Here is a 25,044-nt window from a genome sequence, read left to right as displayed (position 1 = left end):
GCTTCACAAACAGAGTAGTTGTATCACTGGCATACCTCTTCACCTTATTATTTCCTGCCATTTCCTGATAACTTCGGCATTTTTACATTAGCTGACCACTTTGTTCATAAACAGAGGTTGGATATCTGTGTTCAGGTTCCATAGATGCCATCCCCCATTGCAATTTTAGAACCGGCATCCCATATATTTTGCTGATAATTAAATTTCCTCTGTGTTCTTGTTAAAAGGGTGGGCACTGTGTGCCTCCTGTATGGAAATGCCTTCAAATTTTTCACTCTTATGAGTAACACTAGAGACTGTCCTTCCCCTAGTGCTCTCCTTTCACAAGGTGCTTTCAAAACCTACACGAGATGCTGTTCATGTGCTAATACTATTGGTTAGCCTGGACAGTGTTATCTCATTGCTTCTGTGGACTGTACTGTTTTATGTCTAGTCAGAATATAGATAATTTCCTTCTATTTCTACAGTTCCAACTGCAGCAAGACTATGACAGAAGTTGTCACTACTGTAAAAATAAGTAATAAAAAATTATCACCATATTGGACACCCCATCCCCACCCTGCTTATGTCCTTTGTATTATTTTAATCATGTTAAGTATGTGAATAATCGCCTTTAGTCTACATTAAAAAAGTTGTAGGGGTTCATTATCCGTTTGATTCAGTATAGTAAGCACCAGGTAAAATTATTTAGCCATGTGATGGTTAATATTTCAAGACCTGGATAGACCTTAGGACTTAGAGGTATGCACCAAAGTGGACAGATGTTAAGGAAGGGTAAAATAGTGTCACTAAACCATGACTGCTGTTTGTTTCAGAACATCATTGGAAAATGAATACCTGTTTCATCAAATAACTGGTTGAGCCTGTATAGGCTAGTTTCGTTAATGGATTTGCAAATAATGTAGAGTAACGTTGCCTCTATTTATTATCAGCTGTGTAAGGAGAAACTCCTTACTCTAGAGTTGTGGGCCTGCTTTGGTGGGCTGTTCCAGAGCAAGTCTGTCTATTCAGAATGAGTTGGAGTTGGTGTATGTTCTCATAATGCATAAAATGTTTTCTTAAACGGACTATCTCACCTTGACTTATGCTAAGTACTCTGCCACTTTAAAGTGTTATATATGGTAACCTAAGTATTGCATTTTCAGGGCTGAAGAACCCCTTAACTAGTGATTATATTTAACTCTTTTTTCACATACAAAATGAAATTTTCACTACAATTGAAGGCTTCTGATCTGAACCCAGACCCCTGATTTCTACTGATGGTACTTTGATGAATTAGAAGATAGGTAAAGCACAGCTGAAATAAAGCCTTTCAGTGCATGTAGATATGCTAGCAGCACTTGTAATGATAGGGTTTTGAATATATGAAGCTACTTGAAAAAAAAGTCAATTATATTAACCACTAGATGTCCAGCTACTCTTAGATTGAAAGCTAGAAGTTTTTGCATGATAAAAAGAACAGACATTGACACAAATACTTTTTAGTTTGGCCCTGATTTAGCTACAAGTGTGACTGGAATTCCTTTGGGTTCATTTTGGTTTGAACATTTTTTTGACCGGTCACAGAGATTTAGATTTGGTTTTTGCAGTCAACATTCAGCATCCAGACTTGTCTGATGTTTCGGGTCCCCCTGCCCCCTGAGGACTAGAGAAAATAGTGGTATGAGATATAAAGCCATGTTAACTGTATAGAGGTTTTTATTAAATACCACTGTTTCAGCAGAGATTATTGCAGTCCTTCAAAAGTTTCTTAAATTAGTTTTCATACAAAAGCACTGCAATTCTGTAAAAGTAAGGAGGTCCTCCTTACACAGTTAAAACACTGGCTCTCAGCTTTATAGGCTGTAATTTGTGGCATCTGTTTGGAAGCAAATGGTTGGTGATAGGGACTGTGGTCCTAACTATGGAAAGAAGGAAGAGAAGTGAGAAATGTATGTTGATAGCAACAATATTTTTCACCTTCAATAACCACATTTCTTTTAGAAATTGTATCTGCACATTCTTTCTTCTGACTGTATTGACTGGGAAAAGAAGCTTAATAATGAAATTAAACTTTATATGAAATAAGTTTGAGTGGAAGGCACCAATGACACTATGAACTATTGCATTAACTAAGAAATCTCCATATGCTGTTATGCATATATATAATTAATCACATGCATTACAGTCTGATGTAATTCTTGTATAAGAAGTAAGAAATTTCTGTAGTGAGTTATGGCAGGGTAGCATTTTTTCAATTACCTCAAAATTTTCTTGGGTTGGTGGACTCTTTGAATTAGTTATCAGAGAATTGTAGAAAACGTTAAATCCGAAACTATTGCAGCCCTCTCCCCTCTGCTTAGGTTTCAAAGATGAATTCCTGTGGTTCTTAGACGATGTCTACAAAGCTTGGTCTTTGATTAGTAGGAAATTGTGGTAACATCTTTAAGAAAAACTGCAGACGACTGACCAAGCAGAGCCAGAACCTTTGTTGTAAAGGAAGGTAATATAAAAATATTATGGATTGCAGTAGGGAGAACAATGCAAGTTTTTTTCAAGTCTCATACACATGAGCTGGGATGGGTTAAGACTTGCTGAGTGTATGAGGTGAAATTTTGAGTCTGTTGAATGACTCTGCCAGTGACAAGTTTTCCCTTTTCAGGGACTAGGGGGAGAGACTAGCATAAATGTGTTTGAAAATCAGTTGGAATCATTAGTGCCAAAACAAATGGTTTACATGCTATTTTCTCTCTTAGGTGTGACATAACAGGTGTGGTAACAATAGAGTCAGTACAATATAAAGGTGAACATGTACTTCTATATTGTCTTTCACTTATTTATGCCTGAGATGGGGACCAGAAGAGTGACTCTGTTGTGCATCAGAAGGTATCTAGGTGTGCTGATCAGTGTGCTCTTTGTAATTTAGTTACCTTTCCTGCCATGGACCTTCTTTTATCTCACAATCTCTGTCTACTTTTCAATGTTAACTTTCTCCATTCAGTATGAATTAAAATTGGTTATTTGTATACAACAGTTCTTAATAAAAGCTAGGTTATCACTTAACAACAATTCTTTCCTTCCCGAGTGCGCATTATTACCTGAGGAAGTGCTCTGGAGCAAATTAACACCTGAGCACTGATAGTTTCTTGCTACTAAGTCCCATGTTACTCCTCAAAATTGCCAAAAGTAGTCAAAATACTGAACTTGGCCCTAGTTAATTTTCTTGGTTTGAAGGGCAGAACGGTTTTTAAAGAGATGCTTAAATGCGTATTTCTCATCTACTGAAAACAATTTCTGTAACAAAACGTATTCCCTACAGGATATCAAATTTTTACCAGAAGAAACTCCTAAAGGTTTGTATTGGCTGACTTTTTTCTTTTTGAAGAAAAATAATAATAATTCCAACTGTGTGTATAGATTGGGTGGGAAAGGGCATCTTTTAAGGTGCTCTTTTGGTGCTATTTATTTTCTCATTTCTGATGAAAGGTTTTTAATTAGCATGAATAATATTATTTGCAAGACACTAGAATTCAGTGAAGCAAGTCCTTTACTGAAACAGCTTGTTATACTGTAAGATTTGAACTCCCAAGGAATTATAAATTTAAAGCTTTATACGCACTCCTCATTGTGATGGGTTGGCTTCCGCTAGCAGCCAAGCTTGCACACTTCCACCTCCACAGCAGGACAGAGCTGGAGGAGGAACAGAGAAAACAGGAAACATGGGAGTAAGAAAACTTGTGGGTCAAAAAAAAGACAAGGAAATCATTCACCAGTTACTGTTGTTGGCAAAAGAGATTCCAGTTGGGGAATTTAAATTAAATGTTTTGCCTGTTAACATAAATGTTTAATTACTGATTTGGGCATTGTAAAACAAAGATAAAATACATTTGAATACTTTGGGAAAGCACTTTTCTTCCCCCTTTTCCAGGCTTAACTTCACTCCAGACACCTCTTCTCCCCTCTCGTTATTGATGCAAGTTACACTTTGTACAAGTGAGGGTGATGGGTGATGCAGGAGTTAGGGGTCAGTGTGTAGCAGTTTCTCTTTGCTTCTCCTTGTTTCTCTCTTCTTCCACTGCTCCTTTGTGCTTACTTGTTTGCTATGCTTTGGTGTGGGTCCTCCGCTGCCTGAAGTCCCCTCAGTGGTGTACCTGTTCCAATACGGAACATGCTTCCTACTCTTTGTTGCTCATTTGGTACCCTGCATCAGTCCTCTCAGTCTTAGCTTTTTCTGCCCTTTTTTAAAGCAGTTTTCATAGAGGTGTGACAAGCTTTGTCTGGCTCAACTTTAGCCTGCAGTAGGTCCATTGCTGAGCCAGCTGTGTCTAACACAGGGCAGCCCCATACCTCTTTTCACATGGGCCACCCCTGCAGCCCCACCACCACAACCAAACCTTGTTCTTTATACCCAGTACGCTCATAAAGGGATTAACTTGAATGCAAGAGCTAGATTATTAGAAATAAGGATTATTTTTTTCCCCTCAGATTTGTTAGCAGGCAACTCAGTAAAGCTAAAGCAGTCATTTGGACTGGATTAGTTGCTAATTTGGTATTATTCATGTAGGGCACAACTGAAGACCTGTTGGAGAGTAACAAGAGCTGTAGAGAGGTTACTTGGGGTTCAGGTTCCCATTCCAGACTTATCCTGTGCAATTTGCAGCAGGTGTACCCTGGAGTGAACTTTATGAGCTAAACTAAATCCACAGCTGCAGCAAGGAGCAGCCCCTGCTACCAAAGCTGATGTTGCTGAATCCCACAGGGAGGGCCCTTGTTGAAGGCCCAGTTGCAACATGTTGGTGATCAAGGGGACGTAACTTAGAGCCACTGATACCTTCTGTGCTTTGTCCATCAGATACAGGTGGTATGCTGCTGTGGCTGCTGGTCTGGTGAAGGTTTGTGTGTTGAGTGTTGGCTTCTGCTGTTGGAAGGACCTTCATGTAAGAATGTGTTTTCACCAGCAAAGTTATGGTGTGAACTTGATGAGTATCTGCTGCATTGTGCCAAGTACCATGTAAATGCTTTCAGCCTGCAGACTAAATAGTAAGTGTAAGATCAGCAAGAAGGAAAAACTACTTTGTGTATTCTGTCTTTGAGAGTGTAATGTGCTTGGGGCAACTGCTGATCAAGTTTACACTTGACCTTCCCAAACAATAATTTTGTTCACGTATCATACTCTAGAGAGTGTCTCCTTCAGATGCATGATTGGTCTCTTACGACTTTTTTTTTTTCCTTCCTTTGGAGCTTGTATCTTATATTATGTAGATCCATCTGAACTGAACTCACTTTCAGTTCCAAGCCACTTAGAGAAGCTTGGCAGAGGTGGTCTTTCCTGTAGGTAATATGACATCTGAGATGTCATAATATCTAGCTAATTGTTCAAGGTGCAGTATGATGTACTATAGTGTCTAGAGCAGATTATTTTTTTAGTGCTTGCTTCCTGTAAACTCTTGTGACCCCAAGAAATTCTATCAAACGTCCATTTCTGAACCTTATCTATAACTGTCTGTAGGAACATGAGTACAGAGAAGGTAAGTACTGATGACTGTTCCAGAGAGACTGCATACACATTGTAAAAAAGAATCCAGAACCTGAAAAAGGTGGTTCCAAATCTTGTGGCTGAATCTGGGCAAGTGGAATTCATTGGTCTGTTTTATATGCATCCAGTTGCAAGACTGGTCTCATATGACTTTAGGAAGAGACCAATCTCACAATGCACTCAAGCATTGATCCATAAACATTGCCTTGTAAACTTTCTAATTCTTTTGCATGATATGCTTACTCTAAGAAACAAATTTTTGCTTTAATTAGAAGGGTGCTTATTCAATAAAGTAAATTCTTGCAGGTTTTCATTAAATATCCTTACTTTTTATTCCTCTCTTCCAAGGCAAGCAAGACAGTGGATAGTTGAAGATCTTTTTTTCCTTCATGAATAAACTTCATTACTGTACTAATGACATTAGACTTAATTAATTTTTGGAGATATCTTTCTGGTAAAAAACATTTTCATGTTCTCATGCTATAAAATCTAGGTGGAAAGAGCAAATGCATATGAAGGAACAAGGAAATGTGTATGAGGCAATGAGAAAAGACTGCTCAGAAAAACCATAATGGGAGGATGCCTAGGAAATGCTCCAAGACCATTTTGACCCATTGTGGTAATTGTTACTCTGCTGAGGTTGTCCTCATGAACAGGTGCAGAGAAAGAGAACCAATTTGATAGCATTCAGAGTAAATACCAAGCCTGTATCTTCAGCTTTCTCTGGTCTTTCCCCATTGTGTAAATACACTTGTGCTCAGTCAAGCTGTTTTTTACTACAGATTATTTCCATTTTTAAGTATAAGCAAGTGACATGATTTGTATGAGTTTGTGTTTTTGCAGGAGCCCAGACACACTTTTGTAAGCAGGTAAGTAGACAGGCAGCAGGCAGATCTCACAACATGTGCTAAAATAATGCTGTTTGCACTGCATAGGAATACAACAGAAAAAATGATGACACTGAGGTCCTGGGGGCACAAATGTGTATGTAATGGTGGACTTCATTTAGTTGTTGCATATTCAAACTTACTTTATCCTTAAAAATTTCATTAGGATTAAGTTGTTCATGTGCATAAATGTTTGTACAGCTGGAACAAAAGAAATTACATGTACACTACATCCGAATCCCTTAACCATAACTCTCCAACTATTAATAAAACAAGCATGCCAAAGAAAAATCTTAAGCAGTTTTTCAAATGAAAAAACAGCTATTATTTTTCCTTTCTGTAAGTAACCAGAGTCTCCCGTTAGTCCTGTGGGACCATTGTGCAGTATCTGTGTGATAAAATAACACTGAGTAGAATCCAGTATGTGTAGTAGATTTTTATCATCCTCATTTTTACAGATTGTCTACTCTGAACAACCCAAATAAAATGGATGAATACAATCAGGAGGCATTAAGGCCAGAAAAACATAACCTGGAAATGCCAGTTCCAATCTGACTGCCATATCCTATAAGCTTTCCACCTGGTGGTGGCTTTGGATGTGACTGTCTCATTTTTCTTACGTTTTCACTTACTCATTGAATGTTTTAAAGTTTAAAGCAAATAGGATATTCCTTTGGTTTTCAGTGAAATAATGTCTACCTTGGAAAACTGAGTGAACAGAAGGATGATATGAATATGACGTTCAGAACTAAGACAATTTCTGCACTTAATGTTTAAGTACTGCAGGCAAGGAGGTTAGCACTGAATGTGGTCTGGAAACCAGAGTTGGGACCTCGAGCAGTTTTGGTAGGTGAACACTTCTTTGCCTGTTTTTTGCTGCCTAGAAACAGGCAAAGGAGCAGTTTAGAGCTGGAACTAGAGCAGTCTGGAAGTTGTAACTGTTCAGGACAAAATCCTCAGTGTTCTTTGCAGGAAATAGTCTTTCTGCTCCACTTCACAAGTAACTTGTGCACGCTTTTTTTAAAGTGGACTGTACTATTAGAGCTTAACTTGGGGCTCTGCAATCATATTTTTTAACCTGAATTCTAAGAGGAATCCATGTTCTGTATGATGATAAATCTGTCAGATCCTTGGTTTAGCAAAAATTTTTCAAATTAATTATTTCCCTCTCTGGAAGTCTGTGTGAGAGATGTGCTGCTAGAAGAGAACTTGCCCTTAGGCAGTACGAATGCCATTTATTAAAAAATAGCGTTGATCTTTAACAGGCATAATCTTTTGCTTTCCAGAGGCAATATAAATAAAATGCTACAGCAGGACTATACTTGATCCATAGGGCTGGATGGCTTGCTTTTTATGACAATTTTAGCGTTTGGATAACTAGCCATGAAGGTATGAATGGCAACAGGTGATGTGACCAAATGTCCATGTAAGATGTTATCCTGTCTCTGACAAACAAGTTCAGGTCTATAAAGAAGAGTACAAGAACACAGCAGAAATGTAGTAATACTTAAGGATCAGGGACTCCTAGGGCTGAAAGGTGGCATCTTTATGCTTAATGATCTCTGATATACTTCCAGTTTGTTGTCTCTGTGCTTTTCTGAAGTCTTAGCATTCACAATATCCTGCTGCAAAGTGTTCCACAACTTAAGCACATAATACATGAGCCTCCTGAATCTGCCAGCATCTAGCTTCAGTTGATAGCCTGTTTTGTTGAAGAGCCATTGTCTCCAAGCTGCTCTTGGCTTTAAAAACACCTGTGATGTCTTTACTCAGAGTAGTCATCTCTTTTTCCACTAGACTGAATGGTCATTTTGGACTTAGACATCTTTTCATACTTTTAATTTAGCTCTTTTACCCTGCTTTGTGCTTGGATGAGTCTGAGTTGTTAGTGTCTGAAATCACTTGACTACACTGGGGTCACATGGAAAAAAAAAAAAACCAACCAGCAGAAAAAAGAACCCAGGGGCTTGAAAGGTCTGACTTGTCTGGTCAAGTTCTCCTGTGATTAGAGGCAATTATGAACATTGCTGCTTCTTTCTTTCATATGACACCCTGTGATAAACTTAGGTTCTTCAATAGATCTTTTAGACAGTGCACATGCATTCAGATCAAGACTGTAAAGACATGATGAAAGTTTAATTTGCTGGAATGAAAATGTAATGATGCTGGGGTGGGGTGGCGCAGTAGTGCACAAGTAAGGGCAGTTGAATGTTCAAAAACAAACAATATGTAACAAGAACAGAAGTAAAAAGCAAGCAAAACCAATGTTTAGGTGAGGGTGATATGGGTTATGAAACACTAAAAGGAAATTCAAAAAGTAGTAAGGGTGGCGATTGTGATTGTTTATTAACCTTGATCTCATCTTTATGTACCAATCAAGTGGAAAGTATTCCAGTTTATGTAAGAGAGCTTAGTAAACCATTCATAGGAACTTTTCAAAGGTCATTTTGCCAGATGTTCTCATTTCCTTTCTTTTGTATGAAAACTAGTGATTGCCAGAGGAGGAAAACATATTTCTGTAAAAGCGGGGGTGGTGGTGGTGGCGTTTAAGGAGTTTCTTTGTGTCCTCTGGTTGAAAACTCAATTATAGCCAGTAAATACTAAAAATTGCCACAGCAAGGTTTGACTTCAGTAATTACCTGTATCAAAAGCCAAGAGTTCAGAGATCATGCAGAATATATAGCCTTAAATTTTAGAATGCTTTTTTCACTGTTAAAGCTGTAGAGGTTTTACTTTTTAAGTTTCCTTTTTCTAAAATGTTTTTACATTTACAGACTTTTCAATATCTGTAGTAGGACACAAAATTAATCAAATGGAAATATAGCTTATTAGCTCAATGCATGCTTTTTTAGGCAGTGCACACGCATTCAGATCAAGACTGTAAAGACATGATAAAGGTTTAATTTGCTGGAATGAATATGTAATGATGCTGGGGTGGAGTGGCATGGTAGTGCATGGGTAAGGGCAGCTGAATGTTCACCATAAGCCTGAGTTTGATCCCTTCACATATAATCACACAGACATTGTACTGAGCTCAAAACCTGACCTCAACAACAAATAAGTAAAGCTTGCCTGTTGCTTTTCTCCCCTCCCTGTTCCCTGCTTTGCTTCTATTTATGGAGTACCTCAATGCTTCCAGCAATGTGTGCAAAAAGAAACCAGGCTCCCAAGAGACCTAGTTAAAAGCTTTGCTATTCATCATGAGAAAATCAATTATATAGTAGTTTTCCTTTGACCCAAAATATGATACTGTGCTTTGAGTTAACTGATCTCGCATTTAATTATGAAAGGGTATACGGACGCAGTGATTTGTTAAATTGGAATGGGTTTAGTCTTATGACTCAGTTTTGACTGAATATTTTAATAAGTGGTTTTGTAAGAACACACGACTTCATTAATACAGAGTATTAATTTACCTCTTGCTGGCTTCTGCAACACAGATATAAAGCTCCCTGTAGTGATATTCATGTGATGGCTTCAATCCTCTGAAAATAAGTGACTTTCTTTTTTTTCTTTTACTTGAAACAGCCACCTAAGGCATCAGACTGTTGGCATGGTAGCTTGTCTGTGTTAGAAAGGGTGGGAATCAGTTTTTCTGGCAGCTAGTGTTGCTCCTCTGGCCCTGTTCCTTAACTTCACTAAGCCCTGCCTAGTTTCTTATAATTTCATTCTCCCCATCCATTCATTCCTTTTAAATAAAACTAGCATTCTTGATGTGATGTAAGCCTGTGCAAGCAGATGTAAGTGCCTTGTAACAGGCAGTATGTTGTGTTAGCTTTATTTGGGAGGATAAATGAGTTAGGTGTTACTGACTAATGGGGATAGATCATTTCATATCAATGCCAGCTACCCAGTTTTCTACATGTAGGTGGTTGTGTTCTGCAGTTTTATCACTGTTTTTCAACAACATGCTTTCGCTGCTGGAACTACCATGGAGCCATGAGATGTCACTGCAGGGTTGAAAACTGAGCCAGTGGTATTTTTAAGAAGTTAAAAAAGTCAGGTTTTTAAAAATGTGGTTTTATGAAGAATTTTCACCTTGCCTTGCTGATGTATCAAATATGATTTTCCTAGGGAGTGAGGATTTCTTATCTGTATGGGATTAAGGCATCACCTGTGTACTGTAATCCTGTGAATCTGCCACAGAACTATGATGGTCTGGAAGCTTTTTCAGGTATTCTGCAAATAGATACGGTTTGAATGATCCGTTGGGAAGGACAGACATTCAGCTGTGTCAGTTGCATACACTGACCAGTGGACCCCCTGCTGCCCAGGTACAGGAGAGAACAACAAAACATTGTAGTATTTGATATCTGAAATCAGTTGTTTAAGAAAAGGCACAATGAAGTAGAAGCTGTGCTGCAATGGTAGTTTAGTATGCTACAGCTAGAGATAGATGTGACATGCCTTTGCAATGAAAAGGACATCAGATGAGCCTTTATGTGTCTTTTAGGACAATGGAGTCTAAATGGTGATGCATCAAGCTGGTGAAACTAAACATCATGACCCTTTCAGGTGCGAAGCATGCTTTAGAGCAAACCTTTTTTTTTTGTATCTGCTGTCAGATTTATTTTAGAAAACTTGGTAGCTCGCTGTGGTGTTGTCAGTTCAAATCTTTATCAGTGCTTTCATTGTTTTGTAGGAAACTGGCATTTAGTGAACAGGTCATAGGTCTGCCTTTCCACTTCTGATAGACCAATATCTTGACATTTATGGGGAAAAAAAGAAGATATTTTTCCACTGTCATTTAATTTTTCCTTTATTTTCTTTATTCCTTAAGTAGGGCTTACAAAATAAGATGAAACCATAGCAGAAGCTGTATCATTTGACATTGATTAGGGGAGCTTAATGATACAACTTGAGCTAATAAACTGATGTTTTTTTTGCTATTTTAAAATTCATGTTAAGATTGAGTAGCCTAAAACAAAGTAGTTGTGGCAGACTGATAGGCCCTGTCTTCACACACATTTGCACTATGGGCAAAAGCTGCTTTCTAAGGCAGATGAAGAAATTAGTAAATCACAACGTCTGTTCTTATCTGTGCTTATTGTCAGGCAAACTGAGACAATTTCTAACTTAAAATTTGCATGATTGTATCATTTCCAGACACTGGGATAATGTTTTCTCCTTCTGTCCACTGATTAAAAAAAATATATATATATATAAAAAATAGTATGCATTTAAAGCTATACTCTGGAGTTAAAGATTCTGATGGAGATCCTGAATAGTGTTGGGCATCTAGACTATCCCTTAAATAAAATATTAAGCTTAGCAGAATCCTGAGCAGATTCACCTCATTTCCTATGACCTATTTTTAATTGGGGAAAAAAAAAAGCCACAGAGAGCACAAAAAATTGCTTAAATGTACTTCCCTGAGTATATATACTGCAAGTTTTGTCTAACTTAAAAGCTCTTTTCATCTGTGATCTGCACAGTTTCATGAAAAAGCAGGATGGTGTCAATCAAGTATGAAAATACTAGACTTGCAGAAGTGTACCTGTGTGAATGTGCATCCATGAGAAGGATATTTCAATCAGAGATAGTGTATATTTGCTGTCAATTAGTCCTTTCTTGTGTTCTTAAATTTTTCAAGTGGAATAGCTGTTTTTTCCTCATGACCAGCCCTCAGGATTGTAAGTTCAGAATCGTAGAATCATTTAGGTTGGAAAAGACCTTTGAGATCCTCAAGTCCAACTGTTAACACAGGACTGCCAAGTCCATCACTAAACCATGTCCCTGAGCACCGCATCTACATATTTTTTTAAACACCTCCAGGGATGGTGGCTCCACCACCTCCCTGGGCAGCCTGTTCCAATGCTTTATCACCCTTTCGGTGAAGAATTTTTTTCCTAGTATCCAATCTAAACCTCCCCTGGTACAACTTGAGGCCATTTCCTCTTGTCCTGTTGCTTGTTATGGGGGAGAAGAGACCGACCCCCACCTGTCTACAGCTCCTTTCAGGTAGTTGTAGAGTGGTAGATTTGCCCATGGCATGTAAATTTCCAAATCTAAGTTGACAGTGATGACGGCACTAGTTTTGATAGATTGAGTATGTAGAGAATAAGAGAAGAGTTATGAAGAAAGGGCAATGTAAAATCTGGGGCCTGGAATCAGTGTCATGATAGGAGTCTTTTCTCAGGAAAATTTGTTACAAGCAGTGAACACCATAGTTTGACTTACTGCTTTTTCTAGCTCATCGTAAGAAATTTCCTTCTTTTGCATCTCCATAATCCAAAAGTAGAAGGCTTTGTATCACTTATCATCTAACAGAAAATGTCATGCTTTTGCCAGCAAACTGGAAGGGAATGCATTTTTTGAAACCATACCCACTACATCTTCTCTAAAAAAAACACAGTGCAATTGCCCCATTACTTGGTGTACTGTAATCTACACCCTGTAGAGCTCCTTGTGATGGTAGTAGGAATAGATTCACCAGAAACATTAACTGTGTGATTTCTGTTCCAGCATTAGCCTTGCTTAGTGTGTTGTTACTGGCTCATCCACATTATGGCTGCATCTCACCCTGGTTTTTACACCTTTTTCAGTTACTGCATTCCGAAAGATGAACTTTTCTACTAAATCTCTCTTTCACTGGAAATGAACCAAAAGATCTCTCTAGTATCTTGAAGGACTGTGGCCAGTAGAATCACTCTTACAATAGATGGTCATTGCCAGTGCCAGGCAGTTTAAAGTGCAATATCTTTTCTTCTTCCTGCTACGGAACGAGATTACTGGAGAGATTGGAATGAAAGCCCCATCTGTACACCAGATCCTTACCTACTGTAAACGGTGTTATTGAAGTCAATGGTACTTTGCTGATTCATATCCCAAAGGATATATTCAATATGAAATAAATTGAAAAAAGCAAAACTACTGTCTGTCTTTCCTGAGATGCTGATTGGTATAAAACAGAAAAGATCAAAAAGTGTGTGGGTTTTGAGGCTGTATGATATGTAGAAGATGTTTACTGGAAAAAAATATTACACAGCTGTAGGTTAAAGCAAGATGAAAATAAAATTAAAAACTGAAGAGGGCAGGGTGCAGGGAGGGAGTCAGAAAGGCCAAGGCACAGCTGAAGCTGAACCTGACTAGGGATGTGGAAAATAACAAGAAGGGTTTCTTCAGATACACAGGACAACAAAAGAACAGAAAGAAACAGTACACAACAGTGTGTAAAAAACAATGAAAAAACAGAACAAAAAGCAACAGAGTACTGCTCCTATGAGGACAGGCTGACAGAGTTGGAGTTGTTCAACCTGGAGAAGAGAAGGCTCTGGGAAGACCTTATAGCAGCCTTCCAGTACCTAAAGGGGCCTACAAGAAAGCTGGAGAAGGACTTTTTACAAAGGTGTGTAGTGACAGGACAAGGGGTAGTGCCTTGAGGCTGGAAGAGGGTAGATTTAGAATAGCTACAGGGAAGAAATAGTTTACTGTGAGGGTGGTGAGACACTGGAACAGCTTGCCCAGCAAAGTTCTAGATGCCCCCTCCCTGGAAATGTTCAAGGCCAGGCTGGATGGGGCTTTGAGCAATCTGGTCTAGTGGAAGGTGTCCCTGCCCATGGCAGGGATTTTGGAACTAGGTGATCTTTAAGGTCCCTTCCAACCCAAACCATTCTGTGATTCTTCCAGCATTCTTGCTTCATTGAATAAATACTATATGCAGACTCTATTTTCTGTTCCTTAGTACAATTTCAAAATCATAAAGTTCTCTGTGAGGCATCCTTAAAATTTATTAGTTAAGCTTATTAATGGAGTTTAAACAGCTTTATATTCCACCTTGGAAAAATTCCATTCCTTAAAATATTGCTTAGTGGTTGAAAGCAGTCTTACAAAATTCCATAACCCTTACCATAACAAATATGGATTTGTTCAGGAAGTAGAAAATATGGTAGAGTATCACACAGTAGGGCCATTGCTTTCTGAAGGAGTGCAGCATGTAATTAACCGTGTTAACAAGCCGTTGTAACAGTATTCATTTATGGGCCCTCGTCTCTCTCAGACCTATGGCGATAGATAAAAAGTTCATATAAGTAAAGCTTTGATAGTTTTGTGGTGCAGTGTATTTTACAGAGAAAGATCCTCTTGGCGAGATTGTGTTTTAAAAAAACAACACTTTCCTCACAGGTCCCCACAGTTCTACTCTTCTGGGGCAGTGGTGAGTGCATTGATTTGTACTCAGAGGTAAGTGACAACACCTGGATGATTGCGAAGTGTCTTACCAGTCATCGAAGTGGTGAACAGGATCCTTGTATTGTGGAAAGCCACATCCCACATAGTTAAAAGAGTGGAGGAGATGGGGGGAAAAGCTCTCTTTAGCCTGTGATTTAAAAAAACCAAGGTTTTCTGTAAAACAAGCACAGATTTCACTCTCTTTCTCTAGCTTTCTGTGACTAGTACATCTTTTACTTGTCCCCTAAGCTGAGCTACCTGATACGCTGAGCTAATTGAGTGCTCCCAGGATTTACAAGCATTGTTCAGGTTATTAGTGTTCTGTTCCTTTGAGTTGTGGGAATTCATGAACTGTTTGTACTGGAGATACGATAGCTAATTCTCAGTTGATAATGCTTTGGGCTGCAGCTTCTGGGACAGCTGAATCAATGACTTGCTGCATGTCCCTCTCCCTTCTCTCATCTTACTTCTCCCTTTTTCCACTCTAGAACATGTAGTTCTGGCCCCTTTTTCCTTATACACATTCTAGCCTTTGCAGAAGCTTTCGTTTGCTGGTTTTGCTCACTGAAATAACAGAAAGCTACACTTCATGCACTCTCCCCCCGCCTCCCTCCCCTCCCCCCAGCTCTTTTGGGAGTTTGTTTTTGTTTAGTGGGTGAAACTGGTTCAAGCAAGGGTCTGGGAAAAGTTAACAAATGGTGGTCCACAGTGAGAGATGTTCATGGGAGACAGGCGCAAGAATGAGCAGATAATGCTATGTGCCTCCTCTTTAAGCTGGTTTAAACAATCCCTGTCCTCCAAATCCTATTGCCTCTGACAGCTTGCTGTTGTTTTGGGGGTTGTCCCCATCAGGCACAAGTATGTTTTTCAGCCCTATGGTGAACTGGCTTAAGGAAGTGATCAAGCTGAGAAGTACCTGCCCAAGAAAAAAAAGGTGATTTTTAACTGCAAGACTACTTGTATGGCACAATGTCCCATTCCCACCCTTTCAAGCTGAAGCTGGGGGGCCTAAGATCAGGCATTATTGTACAGCACCATCATAGGTGGCTCTTTTTGGTTAGTTAAAACTAGAACATCGTTGAAGTCAGAGGTCAGGGAGACTGACACTCTTGAGAGGACGCTTCATTGAACTCATGACTTCAGTGATAACTCCTTGGAACAATTTGTATTCATCTGGAATGTGAATACTGGTACCAGAGATGTGACAGCTGAATATATCCCCCAGTCTTGCTTATCTTAAGAACAAGAGAGAACATGAACATAAATTGCATTGGTAAGCTATGTGAATAGGCTTGATATCTTAGCAGTGCATGTTTGACATCTGCACAGTATTTTGGTAACAGTTTAGCTTAAGAGTAAATAGCGTGAGCATTTGCATAGGTAGTTGTTACAATAAACATGCCAAATATGGGATGGCAGAGTAGAAGACTTATTTAATTCCTAAAATCCCCTAAATGGCTTTATATGGCAGTGTTGGACTAAACGCAGTGTATATTAGGAAATGCAGATCTGAGACAGAAAGTTCACTGCTGAGTCTTTCTATTTTCACTTGCTGTTTCCAATATTGAGCCTAGTCCTGGGTCCCAGTTGATAAGGACATGGTGATATGAGATTTAGGGGTATGCATGACACATCTGTATTTGATCCTGATGCGAATTTATGACTAATCCTGAGTTAGTGGCATCTCAAATGCTCAGGAAAATGATTGGCACTAGTATAGCTACCACAGTGTGTTTATTCCTTAGTAGTGCTAAGGGTTCTTTGTAATTTTCTCAGAACCTTAAAGAGTTCCAGATAACGCCTCCTTTGCAAGGGTCTTTGTCAGCTGATACAAAAGCCTTAAACATGTTACATTTTCAGATTTTATGGTAGGGAGCAGTCTGAGAGTATGCAGAGGGGGAGCACAGTGAAGCTTGGCTGTTCTCTGCTTTCAGTATCCACAGATGCAAATGTTAAGTTTGTATGGCTGCAGAATCTATTAATCAGTGGATTGTCTCAAAGGGGCTTGTACTCAGGAACAAAAGTACTGTGTACATTTACTACTGGGAGAAAGTATAGAGACAGTTTCTTTCCTGCTGCCTGTGCAATATTGCTTCCTGTTGTCCCAGGAAAAAAAGGAACAGATTTTCCTCGAACTTCCTTGGAATGATTGCCTCAAACCAGAGATGTTCAACTCTGGAAAAAGTACCTTTGCACAGGTGGTCTGACAGCATGCTAAAGATAACCCTATTGGCACAGCAAATCTCTGAGAAGTTTCTAGAAATATCCTGAGCAATCAGCTGAAAATCGGGGCCACTTTTTCTATCTGTTCTATTAAAAAGTAGCATTGCAATGACCTGAAAATTCTCCTTACCTTTATATATTTTGGTCAAGCCAGTAGTTATATCTACACTTTTGTCAGAGAACAATTGTAGAGGCCATCTGCTTCAGCAGTTGGAAGAATAAGTGATACAGAGTTTATATCAGACTAATTCACAGATGAGATTTTGTTGACAGAATTTACCATTTTTAGTAGAATCTTTTAGGATTTTCATGTATTTATGCAAGTAATACCTATTGAATTAAATTGTGATGGATCCACATGAAGTTATGGACACCTTGACCACTGCTGTTCTGCTAGACAATCTTTTTATCTTTTTTCAGGTAATTTTTTTTTTTTAAATGGGTGAACCTCTGATTTCCTTATAAAGCACTCAAAACATTTTGAAACTTTGAAATCCAATGAATTTGTTAACTGCAAAGATCTGGGACTTTTCTTACTAGCTGTTGACAGCAATACAATTTCCAAAAACTGTTAAGCTTCAGCAGAATGTAAATGAGTCCTTCATTTCTGTTGCACTGCTCAATCTTTTTCTACTTTTTGTTGTGGTTTTTTTTTGGGTTTTTTTGTTGTTTTGGGTTGTTTTTTTTTTTTTGTGTTCCATCATGTGTCTATTACATATACTGTATCCTGAGACTAGAGTAATTAATAGGGAGTGGAAAGCCAGGACACCTGTTTTCTAAATGCTGCATTTGATGAGTACCTTATAAAAAGGTGGTGAAGGGTCAACATAACCCCTATGGAAAAAAAAATCTGAAGAGTGTTGTGCTTTTCCGTCCCCAATTCGTTAGTTAAAGAATCTGAAAGAGAAGTTGTATACAGATGTAGCTATACTATGTATAGCTGATCAGCACAAGGTCGGTGTACCATGTATGTAAGTGAGCAGATGCCTGGGGAGGACCTATTTTTGATACCATAGAAGGTTAAGGATTTTAAATTAAATTAACTTTTTTTTCTCTTTTAAGATTTAGGCTTGTGCACTCTCCCCTTTGGGAATTTTGTCTTCAGTCATTGTCTCTGATCTTGGCAAGTGAGCTGTCAGCATTTTCCTTCCAATTTGTCTGAGACATCTCAAAACATTTCTGCAGCACATAGAAGCATTTTTCTTACTAGAACATCTTCATATAGATTTGACTATGTGGTTGTTGCTGTCTTCCTTTCCTCGGAAGGATATTTACTATCTGCTGAGACCAGCATCACTGGGTGCTGCTGAGACCCACTTCCATGCTCAACTTTCAGAGGATTCCAGGAGCTCTGCTTTCAGTGTTTGGAGGTCATGAGCATGCTTAAAAAGTGACTTAACTGCAGTTAGATTATCTGTATGCCATGCTGTGTAAGATTCCACTTTTTTTCAAGTTTTCTTCTTGCCACCAAATGAAGTAAAAGCACCTATTTAGAAGCCCTTTAACCACTGAAATGAACCTACAACCTTCTGAGGCAAAATTTGTATGTAGAAACATAATTGCTCATTCAAGAATTCCAATCAGTAAATAAATAAAGGCATATGGTAGTCTTGAACTGAAACATTGGTCAGAAAATCTTCATAGTGCTCAGGGAAAGAACAGTTATGCTATATTTGTTGTTTTCTTTTGTGTGGTCCTAAGGAAACAGATGATTCTTTTTGCAGATGATGCTGTAGAGGCCAAATTCCGTGACTATATATGCAGTATGAACTAGTGTTTAATTGTGTGTTACCTGAAAGTATTTTTCCTACGTAGGTTCTTCAGTGTGCATGAAGAACTGGCATTGTGCATTTAAAAACAACAAAAAAAATAGCGAAGGAGGTCATGTGCACAATTCTTGCTGAATTTGTTGGGGCAAAAGGGACAGGGCTTTGAAGGAAGAGAACTCTGCACCTTTAGTACTACTCTAGAGACTCAAATGGTATTCCTGCATCTGACAAGGTAGTCCTGTTTGATACTGACTAATCATGTATGACAAACTTTTCACAGGAACATCACATTGTGTGTTCTAGGAGTTTGGTTGTGGGTTTTGGTTTGGCTTTTTCTCTACGTGCCTGATTTCTTTCCCTTTTTTTTTTTTTTAATATATAATGCTGGAAACTAGCTTTTTTTAACTGAGATCAGCAAGAGCTGTGTTTTGAGTGCTAGGTACTCTGAAATGCCATATATGAAGCTGAGTACATGGTATTAGCAGATATTTTAGTTCCTAACAACTTGGTTAAGAAAATTAATTATCTTAATTTCTAAAAATTAATTTTCTTTTTTGAGAAAATGCAGTACTTTGAGGGATGTAAAATTAATTTCCCTTCAAGGAGTAATTGGAATTATTGGGTCTTATTTTCATTTAGATGAAGAGACATTTTAAAGTTCCTTAGCTCCTCACAAAACTGTTTTTCCTACTAAGAGCTCTAATGTAGTGATACTGATTCTGAGGATTAGTAATGAGTGTTTGCATATGCATCAAATTATATTATATCTAGTGCATGGTGAGTGTCACAAAAAACATTTCCTAAGTTACCTGTGTAAGTACTTTAGAAACCTGAGAAACCGTCAGCTTTCCATACTTCTAGCATTTACTTTGGTTTGTTCTCACAATGTGGCAATATGTAAAACTTACTGTTTAATTTTCATTGCTTTTGCAGCACCTGTAGTTGTAAAGATGATAGCCATAAAGCTATTCAGCTCTTGATTTTCCTGCATACAATCATTTACATAATTCTTCCACACATACAAATCCAAACATAGTATCATTCAGTCAGACAAATCCCATTCGTTTCAGTGAATAAGCAAAGAGTCGTTGGACAAACGACTATTCTAAATAGACAAATGTCTATTCTAAATGATTCAAAGTAAAATACACACCTAATAATATTAGGATGCTTCAGAAAGAGGTATGTGTCTCTGCTGATATTGCAAAGATATTTCATTTGACAAGGCATGATGGGTTTTGAACTAGTTATGGGCAATATGGTAGTTTGGTGGTTTGCAGTAAGGAAAGATAGGACAAGAAAAGGTGCTGTTGCTTTTTAGTTTTCCAGGAGTTATGTCAATGATAAAAGCGCTAGAAAGTTTCAGAGAAGATGTTAAAATGAACAGCATCTTGCTTTCTTTATTTCTTATTATAGGATATGTATTTCTTGCATCTCAGTGAAAGCTTGTTTTAAATTTTGTTTTCTTACCTTAAAAGAAGAGTTATAACCAATTATAAGTCTAAAACTGGCAAAAAATAGGAGACTTAGAATCCTATTTCAAAGGTAAATCTAGCATATATTAGCAGATAATGCACTGGTAGTTCAAAAACTTCTGTAAACATTACAGGTAAACTGTTGCCTTCAGTTTTGAATTCCTTACTTTGTGGCATTTCAACATGAGGTGATTTATACTATTTGTATTCTAAAGCAAGACTTTTTATAAAAATAATTTGTTCCAGATGAGACTGGGTTTGAGTACTTACTCCTGTGTGTAGGATGCTTTCCCACTCAGTATTCTTGGGAGCAGGAGAGTCACAGCTGCAAGTTTTCTTAAGCACTTTTGTCTTTGAGAAGCTGCTTTCATGAATGAAATGTTTGTGTTTAGTTCACTTAATATCATTTACTAAATGAGTCAGTGAAACACATGTGGGTAAAGTTGATATTCTTAGCCTTTATGCTGTTCACATCTGTCTACTTTCCAGTCAAAGGAACTGGCAAGGATATGACGTATTAATTGTATCGTCCTCTGGGTTTAGCTGGCCTATTTTACAAGGCCTGTCAAATCTTTTTTGTTTCCTGCTTTAGTGCTTTTTATTGGTCATCTTTGTACTCTTTTCTATAAGCAGAAAAACCTGATCTTTGGTACTGCCGTGATACTTCTTTGGTACTGATGTGATACTGATGTCTTAAGCAAAGTAGGTCTAAAACCAGGATTGATATGAAAGAGAAAAGAAAAACAATAAAAATGCATCTCCTGCTCCATAAGGACTTTATGATTTGGGAAGAGTACTCCTTGTACCAAGGAGCTCATTTGACCTCCTTTACTCCCTTTTAACAAATCCCTTAGTAGGAGGCAAACCCAGCTTGCTGTGAAATACATATAAATGTATACAAACACATTATTCATTACCATCCCAAATTATCACATGATGTCCCCTTCTGCCCTTCTTTTATAGAGGCCAAAGAACAAAAAGTTTAGTAATTTGAAAGTGAACTTGTTCTGGGTCAGAATGAGTCATTGCTAGGTAAGAATTAATTTAACAAGGTTAAGAGACTCTTCAGCTTCACAACTCCATTTACAGGGTTTGATCTTCAAATTCTTTCCACCATCTGGGATGAAAGCTGAAATGTAACATTCAGCCTGACCTTTTTCCTGAGGAGGCTGAACCAGGAGAAAAGTCTAAAACCATGGTTCCATGTACAGTGATGTTCATATTTTAATGACAACATGGCATAGTTTTACTGAATTCATACACCTAAAGGCAAGCTTTAATTAGCTTCAACCAAGTTTAGCAATTAAATTAGGGTGTGATTAGTAAATAGCTATTTACAGAGTGTGCCAAGTGAAGAAGTGAAAGCTTCTCAGGCTCTCAGAATTGTTCTGCTGTGGTCTTAGGTAGATGCTGTAAATATCTTATTTTCAACTAATTGGATTTTCAGCTATTTGTTTTATTTTATTCTGTGATGAAGATTAGCTTTCTGGTGGAAAAACCTCTCACTGAAGATTTACCAAAAGCAAAGCACTGGGGGATTGGGGCAAGCAACAGAGCAGTTTTAGAAATGTTATCTGAATCTTATGGAATATTTGGTTCTGATACCTGGCAGGCATCAAGTGCAGTTGCACTTGTCTACCTGATTTATCTTTTCCTGGAGGAGCGGAGACTATAATACATTGTGGGAAGTGCAGGCTGGTCATGTTGCATTAAGGGAAGGTGGGTAACTAGAGCAGGTTTTTCAAAGGTGCTGAGAGCTCAGGTCTTGATCCTGAGGGAATATAAATATGTACTTAATATATTCAACACATTGGACTTCAGAAGGGACTGCATGGGTATAGTTACTTCAGATATGGAGACATCACAATTAGCTGGGCTCTGTGGTAGATGCTTTGATTTTAGGGGATCCTCTTGACTGAAAAGAGAGACTGTAATTTCATTTTTAATTTCATGGTAGGTTAAGAACTGTTAGAGACTGCTTGGATACCAGGGTCTGTTGTTAAAATTTTGTTTATGTGTACTCATTGCAATTTGTGCTGTTTAAGCCACCAGGAACATGCAAGTATGAATGATAATGAATATTTAAGGCTTACAGAATAATAACATGCTAGTTATTAAGCTTTACTCAGGAAAGAAAAATAGGCAATAGGCTTATAAAAAGGGCACCAAGTACTGAAATGGAAAAATGGAAAATCATTATGTCTCTCCATTCTTTAAAATCAAGTCAGCAAGTAAACATTTAGCCCACTAGCTGGCAGACAGGCAGACACCAATTCTAACAGTAAATGAAATTGACTTCTGGTGTCAGTTACTTTATCCATTTAAGTTTGAGTGTAGACACCTAATGGGCTTGTTGTGTGCTTGTATGTACCTATGCCTGTATGTGGGAGTGTTCCTCTCCTTATGGCCACATCCTTCCCAGCTGTGGCTGCCTGCCCTTCTAAACAAAACCACTCTTTGAAAGATCTTGAACCTCATGTTGATCACATTGACTTCCTAAGTCAGGTAAGTCACCCAGGGTCTAATTGCTTGAATCAGTGTCTGGCCATGTGATTGTACCTGGAATGATTAGAAAACTCTTCTCTGAGAAACCTGCAGTGAATAAAGTTGTAACATTCTTCCTGAGATATTTCAGTAGTAATAGGAAGATGGAATGCCTGGAGAGAGGAGATAAATGAAGAAGTATTTGTATCAGTTACATAAAGACCTGATACCTGGTAAATATTTTGCATTATTTTTGCAACAACATTTATCGTCCTTGTGGTATTAGTATGTCTTAGTGGTGAAAGTTCAATATGTGGATGTATGAGGAGAGTGATGAGGTCGGAGCGTGGGATGGATTTCCCTTGATTTTACTGCCTTGTGAAACCAGGACGTTCCACAGATGGAATCCAGGCTTTAAATTTGCTTTAGTGAGAGAAAAGCGGGTGACAGAGGAAAGGGATAGCTAACCGGGACATGTGAGCTGCAGCTGTCTGCTGCACTCCAGGACTCGGGTTTTTTCCAGAGGCTTCAGAAGGAATGAAATCAGCATGTAAAAGTTGAAGAAATCTAACTGGAGTACTTCAGTAGGTAGGAGAAAGCTACATGATCACGTTCATTTGTACTGGTAGAAATGGGATATAAAGTTGTCGCTGGTTTTCCTTCCTATAGTAAATACAAACAGAAAAGGCAAAACGTCCCCAAACCAGGTTGTGCAGGGATGTCTGCATGTAACATGGTTATAAATTTGAGGTGAAAAAATAGATGTTGCCTCAAAATCTCCATGCCTTTGATAGTGTGCTTAAGGAAGTGTATTAACATTTGACCATGCATTTTGCTCTGGCAGCAGAGAATTACAGAATGACTTTCTTGCATAAAATATTGAAGCAGCTGAAGATAAAATCGGGACATTAGTTGACTAAAAAGGAAAAAACCAAAATGTAGTTGCAAGCAATCTTTGTAGAAACAGTTAAAGAATTCAGGAGTACTGCTGATCTTTTTCTTCCATTCAAATTAATTGTGTACATATTGGTCGGTCTTTGGAAACAAGGAAAAATACTGGCAGTAAAATAAGCTTTAAAATATGTATGCTTTTATACTGTTTTTTAAGGGGTTTTAGTAATTTTATTCATACTGTTGTCTCCTAAAATAGCAAAAAAGTGGAAAGAAGTCTTAGATTTTTGAGAACTGCTGCCTTAGCATCTTACGTAGATTGTGCCTATATATATTTACATAAACCAGTACAGATATGCATATTTAAGTAGCTTATGCTAGGACCTTGTATATACTGGTTTATGTTCAAATAAGTTTTGGAATTAATATATTGCTAGCTTAATATACAGAATTGGTAATGTTCTGTGACACTGCATGTTTCTGAGTGAGTTTATTGAGGCTTTGATCCATAACATCTATGAGTATGACATTGGTTTTCTATTAAAGTACTTCTTTCATTTTACTTCAGCAAATAATCAAGAATGAACGTAGAAGGCATTAAGTACCTCTGTTTATGCAGCTTGTAGTGCATGATTGGAATTTCCTATGTGAAGATAAGGCAAAATAAATAGTGCGAGTAGGGAAATTAGTCTGCACACATTTTTAAATTGCAATGCCCCTGTGTATTTGGAGAAGCTGTCTGATCTCAACAGGGTCTAATGAAAGGAAAAATAAAAAGCAAGTGGGAAATACCTTCCCGTCTGCACTCACTGTTTAGGAAGAGAAGAGATTTTGCATGGGTAGCTTATCTGACCCTAGGAGCAGGGAACATTCATGAGTCATGAGGTTGGAAGAAGCTGAAGGAGGCAAACAGAGATTACAGCTGTTAGGAGGTATGGAAATAGTTGCATAGCTCAACAATCACTGATTATTATTTATGGTATAACAGTAAGAACTAGACTTTGGTACAAAATTTGAATGTTTATATTACTGATGAAAGTCTAGCCCCTTGCTAAAACAGCAACTGTATTTTGCTCGTCAGACTGTGGGCAGCCACATACACCCTGGCAGCATGGTGATATTGGGGTCCTTGAGTTTTTCACAAATTCATCATCGTGGTGGAAGTTTTTAGAGCAAACTACTAACTAGAGGCTTTGGAAATACTGGCAGCATTTTACTTACCTGCCCTTGAATATGTGTGTTTCTAGCTGCGTCTATACATCTATATGCAATTTATTAAAACCAGGTAGTTCAAGATGCTTACTGCTCCTTTGGCACAACAACTGTGCTATTAGAGTAGGTACTGCCAAATACAGTAATGAAAGTTAGTAATCATGATTATTTTTATTTTGGATACCATGAAAATATTTAATTCTCTCTTAATCTAAACATTTAGCTTATTAACATCTAAAAAAGAGGCTGATGTCATGAGGCATAGTAGTGAAAATATTTAGCTGGGAATCAGAAGTCTGTTGAAGTGATCAAGGAGAGCTCTTAAGAGGTTCAGTAACTATCAGGAATATATACAGAAAAATTAATTAAATCCAAGACAAAATTTAATTGTGAAGATGGTATATAAGATGATTGCAAAA

At 38.0% G+C, this 25,044-nt stretch overlaps 1 protein-coding gene across 1 annotated transcript in view; it reads left to right on the top strand.

Moving 5' to 3' along the window:
• Window positions 1-5,492: 5,492 nt before the first annotated feature.
• Window positions 5,493-25,044, top strand: part of COL6A6 (collagen type VI alpha 6 chain) — a 66,745-nt gene continuing 47,193 nt past the window's right edge. Inside the window, 2 exon segments of the mRNA XM_037383851.1 lie at window positions 5,493-5,507; window positions 6,359-6,384. Of these exon segments, the coding sequence (XP_037239748.1) occupies window positions 5,493-5,507; window positions 6,359-6,384 (41 nt within the window).

The sequence above is a fragment of the Falco rusticolus genome, chromosome 4 (assembly GCF_015220075.1).
Source record: "Falco rusticolus isolate bFalRus1 chromosome 4, bFalRus1.pri, whole genome shotgun sequence".
NCBI lineage: Eukaryota > Metazoa > Chordata > Aves > Falconiformes > Falconidae > Falco > Falco rusticolus.
Note: the sequence above shows the minus strand (reverse complement) of the source record. Positions and strands in the feature narration are given on the sequence as shown.